The sequence below is a fragment of the Homarus americanus genome, unplaced genomic scaffold, assembly GCF_018991925.1.
Source record: "Homarus americanus isolate GMGI-L3 unplaced genomic scaffold, GMGI_Hamer_2.0 scaffold32583, whole genome shotgun sequence".
Taxonomy (NCBI): domain Eukaryota; kingdom Metazoa; phylum Arthropoda; class Malacostraca; order Decapoda; family Nephropidae; genus Homarus; species Homarus americanus.
In genome coordinates this window covers 23,846,235-23,864,438 of record NW_024713129.1, presented here as the reverse complement: position 1 = coordinate 23,864,438, position 18,204 = coordinate 23,846,235, and the positions used below count along the sequence as shown (strand labels likewise).

The window sequence follows — 18,204 nt, the reverse complement described above, 5'->3', positions numbered from 1 at the left end:
ATTTCTCTTAAATATTAATTGTGTGTGCATACCATCATAAAATTAAGATGTTATTTTTACTACAACGTATGTATTGTGTCGGAAAAAGTGGAGTTTGGGGGTCGGCCCGGTCTCTATTTCAATTAATCCCATATGTTCTGTTATTTCGTTTATGCGTTTCTCGTTTTACGCGGAGCTCCACGGGTTTAATTGACCGCGTATACCGAGACTATACTGTATTTTGAGTACATGTACAATACAGCTTTGCCCTTAGGACAGTGTAGCGTGCCCAGAGAAACATTAGGCGCAAATTTGAAAATATGATGCGCCAAATTGACTCGCGCAAAATAGGAAAGATTCGCTTTAAATTTAAGCATTGTCCTTAATTTTGGGCGTCGCTTTAAATCAATAATCTTTATTTGAATCGCTTTAAATCGACATTCTACTGTATAACTATTTATTAATATGAGCTGACGACACTACTAATGTTTATTATTTTTTTTTACGGGGATTGGCCCACCCGGGCACAGGTCAACGACCCACATCAGGGCCTAGAGGGTGAAAAAAAGAATAGAGAAATTAGAAATAGAAAAGGAAAGGGTTATATTAATCTACACTGTGAAGATTAAGTGTGATGCTAATATCATGTTTACTGAATGAAATAAACCATATAATATATAATATTTTGGTGGGGAGGTTTGGCACAGTGACTTGCTATCAAGTAAGGGCAGAACAACCTGTTCACCCAGCGGCCGACTGTATCACGAATTCCTGGCCCAGACTGTACCTCTGCCACCCCTATACTGTACACTTTCCCCAGACACTCCACAATCATAAGTGTCTACCACACTAATCATGGCTTCATGTTTACTTCCCTTTTTTTTTATCTTTCATCCAATTTTTGTGATTCTTTAATTCGCTTTTGAAGGAAAATCCAAATATTTCAGTGTGCTATTATAAAAAGAAATGTATTAAATATAATTATACAACAAATAGAATGACCCCAGGAACATAAAATCACCTTCAACATAATATTCTGACGCTCTCTTCCCACTTCCATACATGAATGAGAGAGAAAGAGAGAGAGAGAGAGGTAGTAGAAGACCTCTCCCTTTCTCTCTTTCTATTTCCCTCCTCAATCTTCTCTAACTTGTTCTCTGAGGTGGAAATAAAGAATAGAGATGGAGATAAGGAAAGCCTATCTCTTTCAGACAAGTATACAAAGGTGTTGTTTTGATCACTTAGCTCATCCACCCATGGAAGGTTTGTTATGGTTAGGTTAATGTTGCCTCTCACAGCTCAGGAAGCATGTCTTCTGTCACAACACCTATAATTTTGTTAAATTTTTTTTACCTACGTATTTCTTAAATAAATATTTTCCATGTTTATGTTACATATCATGTGGAAAGCCAATTTTGGAAAGAAGTACAGTATACAGTATTAATTTTAGGGTAATAATTCAGGACCAATAACATAAACCCATATTTCCCACAGGTCCTAATTATTTCTAATTTGCAATACAGTATTTACAATCTGTGGGGTATGTAGCAGCCTAAACCAGTGGATCTGACGAAATTTACTGCATATCTAACCAAAAGTTTACTTTATATATAAATGCTAACTACAAAATTTCATCACATTGTAAATATTAGCTAAGAAAATCAACAACTTCATCCAGCTCTCTCTGTTTAGCTTGCTTGTGTGCCCATCTGGCCTCAACTGTCTCAGAGGTCAATTTCCATTTATCGTGATAAATCCTTGCCCCACATGTGTGGCAATTCTTGCCTTTTTGGAAAGGTGGGCTTTTGATAAATGTATCAAGGCATTTGTTGTGGTATACGTGGCCGCAGTATATACGCTCTATGTGCATCTCTGCTGATTCATCACACACTATATTCTGAAATAAAAGATGACTGAGTTTACATAACTTAAAAACTTACATAGTCTGTCTAAAGTTAATAAAAAGGAAATTAATTCAAATGAGCAAACAATTACTTCATTGATTATATATCCAACCAAGAAGTGATAATTAGTGAAAATGTATAACCACTCTGTTGAGTGGTAACCCAATTTATAGTGCAACCAATGATGTATGGTATACAGTGATATTCCCATTAGCTAGAACAATTGGTTCAGAGCATTTCCGGGGATGAGAGATTTCCAGCTAACCAGGTGACTTTCCCAAACCCGGAAAAATCCCCCATCCCCGGAAATATTTCCGGTTACTGAAAATACTTTCCTAGTGTCTAAACTATGCTTCTTGCACAGACAAACACTAGCCTACATCCTCATAATGTTTCTGTGTGCTGGGGAGTTTTCCAAGAATCTAAAAAAAAAATCTATATGATATGGTCATGATTGAAGCTGTGTGTTAGAGCAAAGACTGGTACGTATTTTCCACTCCCTATGAGCTGTGAGGGATTAGTGGGTCTCATGTAACTGACCTGACCTGACACAATGTCAGGTGGAGGTAGGGTGTGGTATTAGTGGTCTCATATTACTGACCTGATACAATGTCAGATCACCCATTGTCGGATGGGGGATTAGTAGGTCTCAGGACCTGAAGATGTCTTGAATAAACATGAAAGCTAAAATACAGTATTTTTTATACAGTCAACCCTCATTAAAATGGACTAATTAGGGGGGAAGGGTGTCCATTTTAACCGATTGTCCGAATTAACCGGTTTAGGTTAGGTTAATACTGCATAGGCCTACGTATATGATATTGGAAATACAGTACAGTCAGTTCTGCTATAACGCGATAGTTGTGTTCTTGTAAAACATTGTTATAGAAATTTGCGTAATAGAAATAACAGGGCTTATGGAGAAAATAGGGTTAGGTGCAGATTACTACTCGAAATCGAAAAAAATTTAGTAGTTAGCCTAACACAAAGGTTAGCAGTCTAAATTAATGTTACATTCATATCTAATAATGAAATCATACAGTAAATGTAACACTTTACCTTGAAAAAAATGAATATAACTTGATGGGGGAGAAGGATGATTTTGAGGTTGATAACATCGAGCTTCTCCTCAAGGGTTATAGCCTTTCTTTTACGATCATCACCGGGAATGCGATCACCAGAACGCTTCTTGGAGATATTCTTCTTTACCATATTCACAGTTAATACCACAAAATTGGAGAAATAGTAAGCAAAAATCGCATTACAGCAAACAAGCGTTCGCATTATACAAATATCGTTCCTCTATTCATAAATTGAGTTAGAGCCAATTCGCGTTGTCAAAACACTCGTTATAGCAGAACTCACTGTACCGTATATACACCGTACGCTGAACATGATACACAGTAACAAAAATACAGAAAATACTGTAAATATCATATAACTTGCCTATGTCCAAAACTGTTAACTTTTTAACACCATACTCGTCACAAACTCTAGACACCGAAGCACCAGCCTCTAACTTCCTTATAAGTTCCAGTTTCTGGTTCACAGAAAGGGTCACATACTTCTTCTTCGGCGTATTACTCCCCCTTGAAGACATGATGTAAAATGCAAGGCTGAAAGATGCCTAATCACTGAAATATCAACGAAAATTGCAGGGCAACACAAAACTGACACTCGAATATGGTGCTAAGTCAAGAATGACTGGCGGTCTGGCGCACGCGAGCCATCTATCGGACAATCCCAGAACCAGAAATTTGACAGACAGTTCCTCGCTTAATTCAGATATCGTCCGATTTATCAGATATCCGGATTAAAGGGGTCCGTTTTAATGGGGGTCGACTGTACTTACATTTAACACAATGTATACCTTCAACATTACATTACATAAGATTTTAAAATATGGAGTGAGAAAGCAGAAAGGTGTGGGTGATTACAGAGATGGAGTGGAAAGAAGTGGTAACATGCACCAGTGTTGCAGAGCACTAAGCTCCTCAACAACTGATATTTTAATTCACCACCACGCAGTCAACCACGCATCAATTTATGTCAAACAATACGGGGGTGCGTGGGTGGTGTTAGGGTGTCTGGGATTGAAGTTGTAATATTAATTAATATATAAGCAATATAGCAATCGTCATTGACAGTCATTTGATGAATAGTAGCATATTACAATTGTCACTTCATCAAACTACTGGACTGTCATTAAAAAGCCCATACGAGCACGAACTGATCGCTATGAGAACAGCCCAGTCCCAACCATTGTAAAAATTATCAATAACTTGTAATCAACCAGTGTATTCACTCCCAGTCAATCTTACTTTTTGCACTGTCACTATGTTGAAATGCCCTGTAGTTTGAGCTTCTCCCCACCTTGTTATTATATATCATATTTGTATCACTTATTTTACTTGTAAATCAAGAGACTCATTCACCAATTATATAACTGTATATTTTCAGCCTTCCGGCTGCCATGCTCTTTCAATAAACCCTTGAGCATGATGATTTACCCTTTTCAGTATGATGATTTAACCCCTTGAGTATGATGATTTAACCCTTGAGTGTAATGATTTAACCCCTTGAGTGTGATGATTTAACCCTTGAGTGTGGATGATTTAACCCCTTGGGTGAAATTAATTAACATCTTGTGTGTGATGATTTAACCCTTGTGTGGGATGATTTAAACCCTTGAGTGATACTTTAACCTTTTGAATATAATGAGGCTTAAATGCCTTGAGTGTAATGACTTAAACTGACTTGAGACACACCAACATAAGCTCAGGAGATCTAAGATATGAATGAGCAGCAGTACAGGCAAGAACAGTACCAGACAACAGAGAGGCAATACCAGGAACTACAGCCAGGCATTCTGATTTTGGGTTTATTTGCTAAATCATGAGATAAAATATTGCCAGTTTCTGAGAATTTCTGATTTTTGGAATGTCAGATTTCTAACATTTCACTATCATCACCATCAGTATTTTACAGTCATTTTCAAATCTTACATAGGTCTGCCATGATTACCTAAGGGCAAAGTGTCACAGTTTCCATCATGTATATTTAAAGTAAGTTTTACAGCTGGATGTTATTCTTGTTGCCACTGGACCACAGTACCTTACAGCTTACTTGACACTCATAAGCTAATGCCTTTGTAATCTTTATTGATCTTTTTAGGTCTCTGCTCTTATACAGTAATTTTATCACTGAATCCTAAGAATTCTTTGGTGGAGCACATCAGTTTTTGCCATGTCACATAACCTTCATTATCCTAATCATTCAAACATCTGTGTACCACTTAAGCTTACCTTTGGGTCATCAGGCAATGTTTTCTTGCCACAAAATTTACAGTCTAAGTCAACATATTTATGGGCTTCATCAATTAAGAAAGACACTACAGGTTCCATTGAGGGTTTCAGTACAAAAGGAGGATCCTTGGGTCTCCTTTTTGCAGGGGGTTCAACGCAGCGGCGAGCAATTTCTACAGCCTGGGCTGTAAACCAGCGTTGAAACACTGGTGGGTAATTGCACTCCTTCTCTTCAATACTGCAAAGAAAAATTTAATGATTCCAATCAGTATCCTTTTAAAATTTTAACCAACTCCTCTTTGTTTGATAATTTACCTACATGTACTCATCTCTAAAAGATATATACAGTACTAACATGCTTAAAATTTCTCCAGGAGGTGAACATTCCTTCTCAATATAACAGAAGACAAGGTACTCTAAAATCTTCATTCATACATATTTTGAGCATCACTCTCATACATGACTCATATTATACAGGGTTTATCAATTTATCTAAACTGACCACAGTATGAAAATATCCCACTTTGTTCACATATAGCTATCTTTGCTCAACAATGACACAGCAATCAGCATTAAAATAAAGTACTGTAATGAAACACCAAGGTCCATTTTGTAAATAAAGGCAGCATCACACGAGCACTTTCTTCGTCAACTTTCAAATTTTCTCGAGTTAATTCATGAGATGTCAATTTTTCTACAATGTCTAGCTCAGATGGAGCATATCATTTCTGCATGACTGGCTTGCACCAATTTTTGTGGTCAAGTCAAAATCTATACTCGATAATTAGGATATTTATGTAAAATAAATATCGAGCCACATAAAATATAAAAGTACAGTATTCTGTAAATTTTATTAATAAATTGCTTACGTGTAAATTTTCGTAAATACATCTGATATTTTTGTTTCCATTGAGCGGTCTGTTTAAGACATTTGTACTGCATCTTTTCCTCTGTGAACATGCTTGTCCGAAGAATTTATGACAGAGAATATAAGAAATCATCGTTGTCTGTGGGACCCTACAGATGATACATACAACAAAAAACATTGAAAGAAGCATCGTCTCTGTTTATAATTGACGAAAGCAAAAAGAATGGCGCACTAGTTCTGTGTGTGTGTGTGTGTGTGTGTGTGTGTGTGTGTGTGTGTGTGTGTGTGTGTGTGTCACACACAGGGTGGTGAAATGCATCTAGTATAGCAGCATTATGTTAGTGTTAAGGTGCAGGCACTGCTTACTCCCTCTCGCTTTCAGCTGCCGCCGCTGGCTAACCCTCGTGGACAACAGGGAAGCAACTTGCATAAGTCCTCCCCTGCCAGAACACAGCCTCCTCACAATCAAGACTCCTGTTGTACCTCCTCGTGGCAACACACGGTAACTGGGTGCCTTCTGGGCCCAATCTAGACCAACAGGGAATCTTGAGTAGCAGTGGGCCCGGGCCCAGTAGCATGTGGACACGTCCTGGCGCCTACCAACCACTGCCCCGCTGTCTTGAGGATTAACCTTGGCAGGTATAAGGCTACGGGAGTAAACCCTGAACAAAAAATTTTCGGTGGATCCCCGCATCAGGCAGACATGCTTACAGAACTCCAACAAGACCCCCAATGGCGGTATAAGCAGAAGAGATGACCACCATGGAAACCCAACAACTACACCAGCAGACGAAGGCAATGCCTGATGGACAGGCTACTAGGGCGAAACCCAACAAACTGGGCTATCGGCAGTCCATTGCAACTCACCCTCTCCCCAGTCATTCCAACACTTGCACCACTGGATCAGAAAAAGATAGAGCCAAGATGTGTGGTTACAACTCACGCGCAGCCATCATTCGGCTTATCATACCTCTCATCATCATCAAAACCCCTATACCCCCTAAAAGTCCTATGGAGATGGACGAGTGCAACGGAGACAGAGAGAGATGACTACCGAGAGTCTCTAGTCACAACTCTGCACATGGAGGGCACAAATAAGATGGTCGTTTATGCACTGTGTTCTAGGCAGCAGTGCAATCCAGTCCTGTTTGTGCGACTGAGCAGCCCTTTCGAGGAGCCACTATGCTCACCCCAAATGGGGAGGGGGCTATAAAAAATGCCCTAAACATAACCTGCCTAAAAACCCAACCTGACTGGGCAACCACACCCAGTAAGGTTGTCCTTATGAGGTCGAAAAACAATCAAAATCACAGATAAAAAAAAAAAAAACCATACAACCTCTTATGATTGCTGCATGGAATGTCAGGACCCTTTTGGATACTGGCACAAATGCGCGTCCTGAAAGAAGAACTGCCATTGTGGCAAAAGAGCTGGCTAGGTATAACATCAACATAGAAGCCATCAGTGAGTCCAAGCTCCCAGATGAGGGCCAACTCACAGAACGGGGTTCTGGCTACACCTTCTTCTGGAAAGGTTATCCTGCTGCAGAGAGAAATCGCATTTATGGAGTTGGTTTTGCCATCCGCCAACACATCCTACACAGGCTAACTGAAATGCCTATTGGGATCAACGAGCGCCTCATGAAGCTACGAGTCCCACTGAATCACTCACATCATGCCTTTTTCATCAGTGCATACGCCCCAACACTGGATGCAGAGGATGACATCCAGGAGGATTTTATGCCGACCTTGACAGAGTGCTAACCTCTATCCCCAGAGAAGACAAGGTTGTGCTCCTTGGTGGCTTCAATGCCAGAGATGGCAGAGATGCTAACATTTGGCAGGGAACCATAGGGAGAAATGGACTAGGCAAGTGTAATCCCAATGGCCTACTCCTCCTCAGCAAGTGTGTTGCACACAACCTCACTATCAACAATACCTTGTTTAAGCAGGCCGACAAGTTCAAGGGTTCGTGGCAACACCCACGATCCAGACACTGGCATCTCATTGACTACATCATTGTCAGAGAAAGAGATCACCGAGATGTCCTCATCACCCGTGCCATGCGTGGCTCAGACCACTGTGGCACTGATCATCAACTTATCAGAGCCAAGCTCTCACTTCACGTCGCCCCAAAACGGCGAAGGCAGCAAGCCTCCAGAAGAGGTTTTAATACTAAAAGTTTGGAGGACCCAGCAGTAGCACATGCTTTCAGAGAGCAGCTCGAACAAGGGCTTATAAATAACCCAACAGCAAACAACGCGAATCCCAGTGCCGAATGGGAAACTCTTAATACTGTTATGACAAAAACTTGCAGAGAGACCCTCGGCCAGATCAAAAGAATATACACTAGGACCTGTTTGATGAAAATGATCTGGCAATCAAAGTACTCATCAATGATAAATGTGCTGCTTTTACTGACTGGCAGAACAACCCTCAGTCTCGAACCAAAGCTGATACCTTCCACAAGAAGAAAGCGGCAGCCCAGCGGGAACTTCGCAATCTAAAGAATGACTGGCTTAAAAATAAAGCATGTGAAATACAAAAAATTGCAGATCAGCACAAGATGCATGAATTCTTCAATTCCATTAAAACATTTTATGGGTCAATCACTCGTGGCGCAGCCCACCTCCACTCATCTGACGGCAACTTCACAATTCAAGACGATGAAGACCTCCTTCAGTGCTGGAAAGAGCATTACTATTCATTGCTCAACCGAAACACCTATGTGGATGTCCTGACTACCCAGCAGGTCCCTCAGCATCCAGAGCTGACCCACCTCAGCTATCCTCCATCCCTGGATGAGGTAGTTACTACCATCAATCAGATGAAAAATAACAAAGCCTCAGGCCTGATGGAATCCCTGCCAAGGTGTATAAAGCAGGAAGACCTCTGCTTACCAGCTATCTCCACTCTCTCCTGGAGAATATATGGGAAAAGGAGGAAATCCCCCAAGCTCTTAAAGACGCCTCCATTATCAATATTTATAAGAACAAGGGAGACCTGTCAGAACTGTGGCAAATACCGTGGGATCTCACTGCTGTCCGTAGCTGGCAAGATTATCGCTCGAGTCCTCCAAAACAGACTTCTTCCTGAGGCGGAAAATTTCCTCCCGGAATCTAAATGTGATTTTAGACCATTACCTGGTACCACTGACATGATCTTTGCTGCCCGCCAAATACAGGAAAAGTGCAGAGAACAGTGTCGTTACCTGTACATGGCCTTCACTGACCTAACCAAGGCCTTTGACTCTGTCAACAGAGAAGCCCTCTGGTGGACCTTCAGCCATTATGGCTGCTCACCAAAATTCATCAACATAGTGAAACAACTCCATGATGGTATGAACGGCAGCGTCCTGCACAACGGCACCCAGTCTGAGTTCTTCCCCATCCAAACAGGGGTTAAACAAGGGTGTGTACTGGCGCCAACTCTCTTTTCCACCAACTTGGCTGCCTTCCTTACTCGTGCCAGTGCCAATTTAGCCAGTGGGGTGAACATCGATGACTCCAGGCAGGAACAAACGTGTCGGCAGCTTCCATTACTGAACTCCAGTATGCAGACTACCTCAACCTTGTTGCTCACACTAAATACGACCTACAGGAGATCCTGAACATCTACGCAGATGCATATGCACACTTCGGCCTTGAGGTGAGTGTATGTAAGACTCAAATTCTCTTTCAGCCTGCCCCTGGTTAAGACACACCTCCACCATCCATCAGAACTTAACAGTACTACCCACTCTCATGTTACCCACTTTCGGTATTTTGCCTACCACCTGTCCACCACCGCAGACATTAATGAAGAGATTCAGCATCAGATTAGATGTGTATCTCAAGCCTTTGGCGGACACCGAAATCGTGTTTTCAGTGGTAGGGAGCTGAAATTATCTACAAAACTGCATTTATATCGAGCAGTGGTCCTCCCCACCCTGCTATATGGCAGTGAGACATGAGTCACATACAGGAGGCACCTCAAGGCACTTGAAAACTTTCACCAACGTAGTCTACAATCCATCCTCCGAGTTTACTGGGAAGACAAGAGAACAAATGGCAATATTTTGCTGACACCAACTGTAGGAGCATCAAGGTTACCATTATCCATGAACAAATACGATGGACTGGCCAAGTTACCCGCATGGACGACAGTAGACTGCCAAAGCAGCTACTTTATAGTCATCTTACGCATAGTTAATGTAATGCCGGCAGGCAATTGAAAAGGTATAAGGATAGTCTTAAGACAAACCTGAAAAGGTACCAAATCAACCCCCTCACCTGGGAGTTGATTACTCCACATCATAACGCTTGGAGGAGCACCACACAAGAAGGTGTCAAAACTTTCGAGTAAGCCCGACTGCAAACTGAGGCAGACAAGCGCCAATGCCGGAAAGATGCTGCCACCGCCCCTCCCGCACTAGATGCAGCCCTCCACATGTGCAACGAATGTAGACAATCCTGCGGGTCCCGTATTGACCTCTTTAGTGACCTCAAAACTCGCCAACTTAGGTGACGCACTTAATAACTCATATCATTGTATTATAGCTCTGAGAGAGAGAGAGAGAGAGAGAGGAGAGAGAGAGAGAGAGAGAGAGAGAGAGAGAGAGAGAGAGAGAGAGAGAGAGAGAGAGAGAGAGAGAGAGAGAGAGAGAGAGAGAGAGAGAGAGAGAGAGAGAGAGAGAGAGAGAGAGAGAGAGAGAGAGAGAGAGAGAGAGAGAGAGAGAGAGAGAGAGAGAGAGAGAGAGAGAGAGAGAGAGAGAGAGAGAGAGAGAGAGAGAGAGAGAGAGAGAGAGAGAGAGAGAGAGAGAGAGAGAGAGAGAGAGAGAGAGAGAGAGAGAGAGAGAGAGAGAGAGAGAGAGAGAGAGAGAGAGAGAGAGAGAGAGAGAGAGAGAGAGAGAGAGAGAGAGAGAGAGAGAGAGAGAGAGAGAGAGAGAGAGAGAGAGAGAGAGAGAGAGAGAGAGAGAGAGAGAGAGAGAGAGAGAGAGAGAGAGAGAGAGAGAGAGAGAGAGAGAGAGAGAGAGAGAGAGAGAGAGAGAGAGAGAGAGAGAGAGAGAGAGAGAGAGAGAGAGAGAGAGAGAGAGAGAGAGAGAGAGAGAGAGAGAGAGAGAGAGAGAGAGAGAGAGAGAGAGAGAGAGAGAGAGAGAGAGAGAGAGAGAGAGAGAGAGAGAGAGAGAGAGAGAGAGAGAGAGAGAGAGAGAGAGAGAGAGAGAGAGAGAGAGAGAGAGAGAGAGAGAGAGAGAGAGAGAGAGAGAGAGAGAGAGAGAGAGAGAGAGAGAGAGAGAGAGAGAGAGAGAGAGAGAGAGAGAGAGAGAGAGAGAGAGAGAGAGAGAGAGAGAGAGAGAGAGAGAGAGAGAGAGAGAGAGAGAGAGAGAGAGAGAGAGAGAGAGAGAGAGAGAGAGAGAGAGAGAGAGAGAGAGAGAGAGAGAGAGAGAGAGAGAGAGAGAGAGAGAGAGAGAGAGAGAGAGAGAGAGAGAGAGAGAGAGAGAGAGAGAGAGAGAGAGAGAGAGAGAGAGAGAGAGAGAGAGAGAGAGAGAGAGAGAGAGAGAGAGAGAGAGAGAGAGAGAGAGAGAGAGAGAGAGAGAGAGAGAGAGAGAGAGAGAGAGAGAGAGAGAGAGAGAGAGAGAGAGAGAGAGAGAGAGAGAGAGAGAGAGAGAGAGAGAGAGAGAGAGAGAGAGAGAGAGAGAGAGAGAGAGAGAGAGAGAGAGAGAGAGAGAGAGAGAGAGAGAGAGAGAGAGAGAGAGAGAGAGAGAGAGAGAGAGAGAGAGAGAGAGAGAGAGAGAGAGAGAGAGAGAGAGAGAGAGAGAGAGAGAGAGACGGAAAAAGTGCAAGTGACCAACATGACTCCTGGCAGATATTGCCTTGTCCAGGGGCTTGGCTCTCTAGTGGCAGGTCAGGCTACACTGTATTGTCAAATCAGTGTCAATTACTGTTTAACACTGACTCACCTTGTGAACCAGAGTAGTTTTTCCTTGGTAGTTATTCTGTAAGCAAGCAAGTTTGGCCAAGTGTTTTGACAAAGGTAGAAGTAGGCAATCAAGAGAGCCTGGAATGAGCTAATCAATGGAAAGAGATCAAGTTGGAAGACAGATTTTAAGGTGGAGGGATGTGGTCAGGAAAGATATACAGTTGAGAGTGGAGGATGGTGAAGACAGAACGTGGCAGAAATGGATACAATAGGCTGACCCTTGACCTTTGAGAATGAGGAAGACAGAATGTCTGGGATCAAGGAATACATTCCTATTTATTTAATAACTAGTTACAGTAAGCCCTTGCTTAACGTCGACCCACTTAATGTAGTTTTGGTACTATGTCACTAAACTTTAGAGGCCACAAATTTTTTTAACGTCCAGGTGACTCGGTACAAAGTCGTTTGCATCATCACGGACAACTTTTTACAGCGCATCACCCTCTCCCTTAGGACAAATATTTCATTTACCTTTTTCACAATATGTATTTAGGATGGTGTGTGCATATAAATGAGTAAGAATAAATGAAGAAAGTTACTATATCTACCAAAAAATAAGTTGAAAACATGTGCAGTACTTAAATGTACTTAAGGGACTAAAAAAAATTTCTCTTGTGCAAAATATATGATGTCTATATTCATATTGTCCGCTGTCTCGCAAGGATTCCAGCAATGTAATTTATATTCTGCTAACTTTAATCTGTGACATTTTATATGATAAAAACTTTAAGCCTATAAAACCACGTCACCCTTACCAGAAGTCAAAGGGGAGTTGATTAAGTATGACAGCTGGGCCGGAGCACGGACAACGGTTACCTAGTGGTTTTTATTTATCTGTCATATAGGGGGAGTTTATGTTTTTCTCTTAAAAAATCTCAATGAATGTGACTTTATAGTAATGCATACAAGCACCTCACCAGGCATCACACAAGAAGCTTTCAATTTATGTACAGGTATATGTAATGTATTTCATGGGGCAAAGGGAGGCTCAGGAATGTAACTCCCGTATTTTATCTATTTCTTATGGGGAAAATTGATCCGCTTAACATTGTTACGTATAACGTCGCGTTTTCAGGAACGTAACCCCGACGTTAAGTGAGATCTGACTGTACCTCTGCCAGAAAATTATTCACTAGAGAATGAAACCCCATGGGGCCTTACCTAATTCTCCATCAGGCATTCACTAAATATTTGGCAATATGATATATAGCTTACAAGCTGTTACATACTTGTATGTGTGTCATAAAGCAGTAAAAGGAGACAATAAATGTCAGCTGAATGACTGGGAGATCCTGCCAGCACAAAGGGACTTTCTCTTGACAACAAAGTTTCCTGACCAAGATGTCAGGAAGAATATGGAGGATTCACCCATAACTCAATGGCTCTTTCACATAGAATGGTGGTAGCCTTTCATAGGAGACTCATACTGAGATCAGGTTATGATCGGAAAAGTAGCAGAGTAAACAGCATTTCACAACTTAATCCAAAACTGATAAGGCAGACTCTGTCACGAAGGATTAGCATCCTCTCTAAATCATAAGTCACTCAACAAATGTTGTCATAAAAAATACAGTATTGTATATGACTAGAGAAAAACTTTTTCTTACCCAATCTGCTTGTCAGGATAATTTTCTGGTACTGTCAAGTTGTACTTAATGAAGTATTGACCTTGTTTCACCTTGAGCACCACCGAAGATGTTTTCTGACGTAACTTTAACTCATCTGAACCAGCGATCAGTTTCTTCTTTATGGTGGAAATTTCTTCTGAACAACAACAAAGAGGACTTTCTTCAACAAAGTTGCGGACGAATCTTAAAACTTGGAGCACCTGTCAAGACCAAATCAAAACATTCATGTTGCTGTTTTAAGTGTCATAATTTCAACACAACAGTATTTAATCAGTGAAAGAATGGAAGACTGGAGCATGAAATCCTATTTTACAGTAAGAGAAGAAAACGACTGACTTGCAATAGACATTGACTTGAATCCTTTCCTGCTAGTTTTTTCCCAGTTTGTCATGTGTTGGTAGCTGCACTATGAAACCCTTTAGGATAAGTTATGTCACTGGATGGTTAAGTAAAGATCAGTTTAGACTAGTCCCCCATTTTATTTCACCTTACACTAACCTAATCTAACCTAACCTAACATCTAGGAAGCATTAAGGTGTTTTACATTAAGATAAAATAAGTTGAGGTGTCTAATCTTCAGGTGATCCAAAAAGTGAATGTCCTCACCTGTGGTTTCCCTAAGTACTTGTCAGCCTCATTCTCACAAAGCCTAGTAAGACCATCTAACAGTTTAGGGGAGATGTATCGGCTCTTCAGCTCTATCAACGCTCGAGTTGTTGGATAGTCGGGTGAGAACTGGAAGCACGCAACCAGCTGCTTGTACTTAGTCTTCCTGAAAGAAAATAGAAATTGAAGCCTTAACTCTTGTAAATGACATATTCATCCAAGAAGCTCCATATTTCAAAACCAAGTCAGGAAAAAGAGACTCATGTACTGCCTGATAACCCAAATCAACCCTGACAATAATTGATGGCACCAACCACACAATAACTGATACTCCCCAAGCCAATCAACATCATGGGAGATTTGGAAGCAAAGGTCACCATTCAGTGTAGGGCACTATGAGTCAAGGTGCCACAGTAACCCATCATCAGACATATTGGATTTCCAGGACCAACCTTCAGTCCAATTGACCCCTCATGATAAATTTACATCTCTTATCTCTACACTGCTCCACAACAGAGAAAATAAGTCAAACGTTCCAAGAGATATAAGCTGGGCTATTAACAAACACTATGCCTGCAAACTCCACAGGAGGAAACTACCCTCACACTATCATAATGAAGGTGGTACAGTACAGGTATACTGTACGTGTAAAAGAACTTGAAGGAAGCACCAATCAAAAAAATGGCCAATATAATTAAATTTAATCGGTCACAGTATGAACTATCATAATGACTCACATGAAAAGCAGCCACAATTAAAGTCCAAAAAGTTAATCTATATTAATTCATCATTTCACCACCTATCAGCTTCCTAGTCATTTGGGCAATTGGTCTGTTCTTTTTTACTTTGTTACAACCTCAAATGCCAATTTGAAATTCTTCATGGAAAAAGTTAAATGTTCACATTGTATGAGAAACAAGCACACAACTTGCAAAGACTCGATGAAAACAATTTAAAGCATAAAGGAATAACTACCTTAATCATTTCCTCATAAGGACTACACCGTAGTGTTAAGTGTAACTCACTCTTTATGGGTAAGAAAGGGTATGAAGGGTTCCATAATGTTGTCATCTACAACAAGGACAACCATGCAATAACATGCTGAGGCAGATGCTCTGTGTCCCCCACAGTGAAATCAGTGAGCTGCGAAAATCACATACCTGTAGTAAATGTAGACAATTCTTACAAATTAAAACACCAAAATAAAAATCACCCTTCTCGTGCTACTAACACAACGCACGACTGCAAGTCTCCCACCTATAACTGTTAACAGGTACAGTATGAAAGGCACTATGCTCACTTATAGGAGAATTTGCTAAGCAGAAAGATGTCTTTTCAGCCTGATACAGTGGCTGCAACTGAGAGGTGAATCCAAAAATGAGCCACATGACAGGGGCAGTGTGCACAGACTGATGAGACATTAATTATTAGTCATTGGGCCAATTGCAAGAACTGCCGTTTGGTACACGATGCTGTGGTATTCCAGCGGTTGTAATACAATAGAAGAAAAGTTTAGTGATTATTCAAGAATGGCCATGGTGGTTCCCGACCGTCGTTTGTTGGCACTACATCATCGTAGTGTAGTCAGGCTTACCAACTGGCGGAAGACTAGGAGGTTGCTACGCTGCGACCCTCAAAACGTTGTCGGTGGCACGAAACGTTTGCTCGTGCCACACGATTTACGAGTATGAATAACTTGTATCCCAAGCTAAGGTGCTCCTCATTTTCCTATTTTGTTGGATTATAAGCCAATTCTGGGTTATGAAATACGATCACTTACAGTGAATATAGGTAAATAAAGCCTGTGACAACCATAAGAACACAGGAATAAAGTGTAGTATCTGTTCCTTTCTTCTTTGTCCTTATTACTAACAATAAAGTATGAAGTTTGTCACAAACTTGGGGTTGGATGAGTGTAAATAAAGAGAATTATGGCCTGTTCTGTGGATGAAGCCAGTAGAATATAACAAAGTACAGTATTAGGTATTATAATTTTGCTATGCCAGTTATGAACTCACTGTACAGATGAATTGGGATAAAATTTTGAAAAATATCACCATAACTGTTAGTTTTCTATCAAACATAAAATTATCTTTGTATCAAAAATATTTACTTCCATATTACAGTACAGTGACCCCTCGTTTAACGAACGCCTTGGTTAACGAAATTTCGGTTAACGAACTGCCTTCCATAAGGATCTTCAATTCGGTTAACGAACAAAAATTCGGTTAACGAATTTCTTACGAACCGACCTCAACATGTTTTCGCTTGCACTGACCGGGCAACCAGCTTTAGTATCAGTCCGCCAATACATTAACCGGTTCTAGGGCTTAAATTCCTTACTATTTTAGTAAATATCAAGAAGTTTATACTATTCAATAATTTTAAAAGTTTAATATTCAATTTTTTAGTCATTTTAACAATTATTGAACATAATTGAAGGTAAAGAAACTAGTTTCTGGCACGCCATCCATCATGTTAACACACCATACAGGCGTCAGTCTTTGTGTCTTTTCAGTGGAGGTAACATCTTGCTTGAGACTCTCTTCAGCTAAATGCTTTTTTTCTGTGTTTCCAAGCAAATTATTGGTCATTTTGAAATTTATTTTACATATTGACAATAAATAATGCAGTGCAGTGTTGATTTAAAGAAAATAATCTTGAACTACACCAAGAGAACTAAAATTTTATGGGTGAAATGGCGCCATGGGGTGACTTCTCTTCCACCCCAATGCCTTCTCTTCTCCCTTCTCCTCCACCTCCCACTTCAAATGCACATCATCATCATCATCCAGGAGCCTTCTACATACACACCTCAAAGTAAGTGAACTTTTCTACCATTTTTGTTGAAATTAGGAAATTTTCGGTGAGCTGGAACCAATTACCCAAAAACCCATTGAAACAATGGTTTCGGTTAACGAACTTTTCGGTTAATGAACGACCTTCTGGAACGGATTGAGTTCGTTAACCGAGGGACCACTGTACTGTATACAAGTATAAAGATCAGTTATCAACAAGATATGAAACCTTGAGATAATGTTTCCTACTTGTCTCCACCTGATTATAGTAATGCAATAAATACCCTAAGAAAGATAGCAAGACATGAACACTTTCCCAATGTCAGGAGTAAAAATATATACAATACAGTATGTTAATGACATGGACTAAACCAGCAGTTGAAGATAAGTATCAGATGTTTAAATGGTCTTTTATTTGGAAAAATATTACATGTAAATTATGGATCCTCACCAGAGAGGCTTCATATAGGTGGTGTACAGACATTTGCTCACAAGACAAATACAGGGCTGCCTCACTTATCGCAAAGGTTACGGGCATGAAACTCGTTGCGAATATCGAAATTGAGAATAGCGGAGCAATTTCTCCCATAAGTAATAATGTAAATAAGGGGATACAGGCATCGCAGTGGTCACGGCCGTCAGATTTTAACAATTGTTTTACTCAATACATTTAGAACATAAAATAAATAAAGAAATAAGGGCATAATATCAAATAAACATCAAAAACAAACATTTTGAGTTTATTAGGCGTACAGTGGTCTCTCGGTTAACGAACACAATTCGTTCCACAGAGTCGTTCGTTAACCGAAAATTTTGTTAACCGAATCCATTATTTCAATGGGATATTGGGTAATTGGTTCCAGCTCACAGAAAAATACATACAAAGTAAAGCCAAAATGCATTAAGTCAGAAACACTCCTAAAATTCCCCTAAATTGCCCTTATACCCCGCTTTACGCGGTTTCACTTTCCAACATTTACGCGGTACCTCGCCAGAAACGGACTTTCACTTTCCGCAGTGCATCTACTCATATACGTGGGTAAAGTATAATTTTTTATTTAGCTCATAAAATTCATACAAATTACCCGGCCAGAATATAATTTACATTGCTGGAATTCTTACAATATGATGATCATTTTGAATATAAACATCATGGATT

At 40.7% G+C, this 18,204-nt stretch overlaps 1 protein-coding gene across 1 annotated transcript in view; it reads right to left on the bottom strand.

The window, feature by feature from the left end:
• Positions 1 to 253: 253 nt before the first annotated feature.
• LOC121869533 overlaps positions 254 to 18,204 on the bottom strand; it is a 70,682-nt gene continuing 52,731 nt past the window's right edge. The window contains exons 3-6 of the mRNA XM_042370906.1: positions 14,248 to 14,413; positions 13,621 to 13,841; positions 5,189 to 5,426; positions 254 to 1,876 (exon numbers count right to left, since the gene is read on the bottom strand). Of these exons, the coding sequence (XP_042226840.1) occupies positions 1,628 to 1,876; positions 5,189 to 5,426; positions 13,621 to 13,841; positions 14,248 to 14,413 (874 nt within the window). The 3' untranslated portion in view covers positions 254 to 1,627. The remainder of the gene's footprint in view (positions 1,877 to 5,188; positions 5,427 to 13,620; positions 13,842 to 14,247; positions 14,414 to 18,204) is intronic.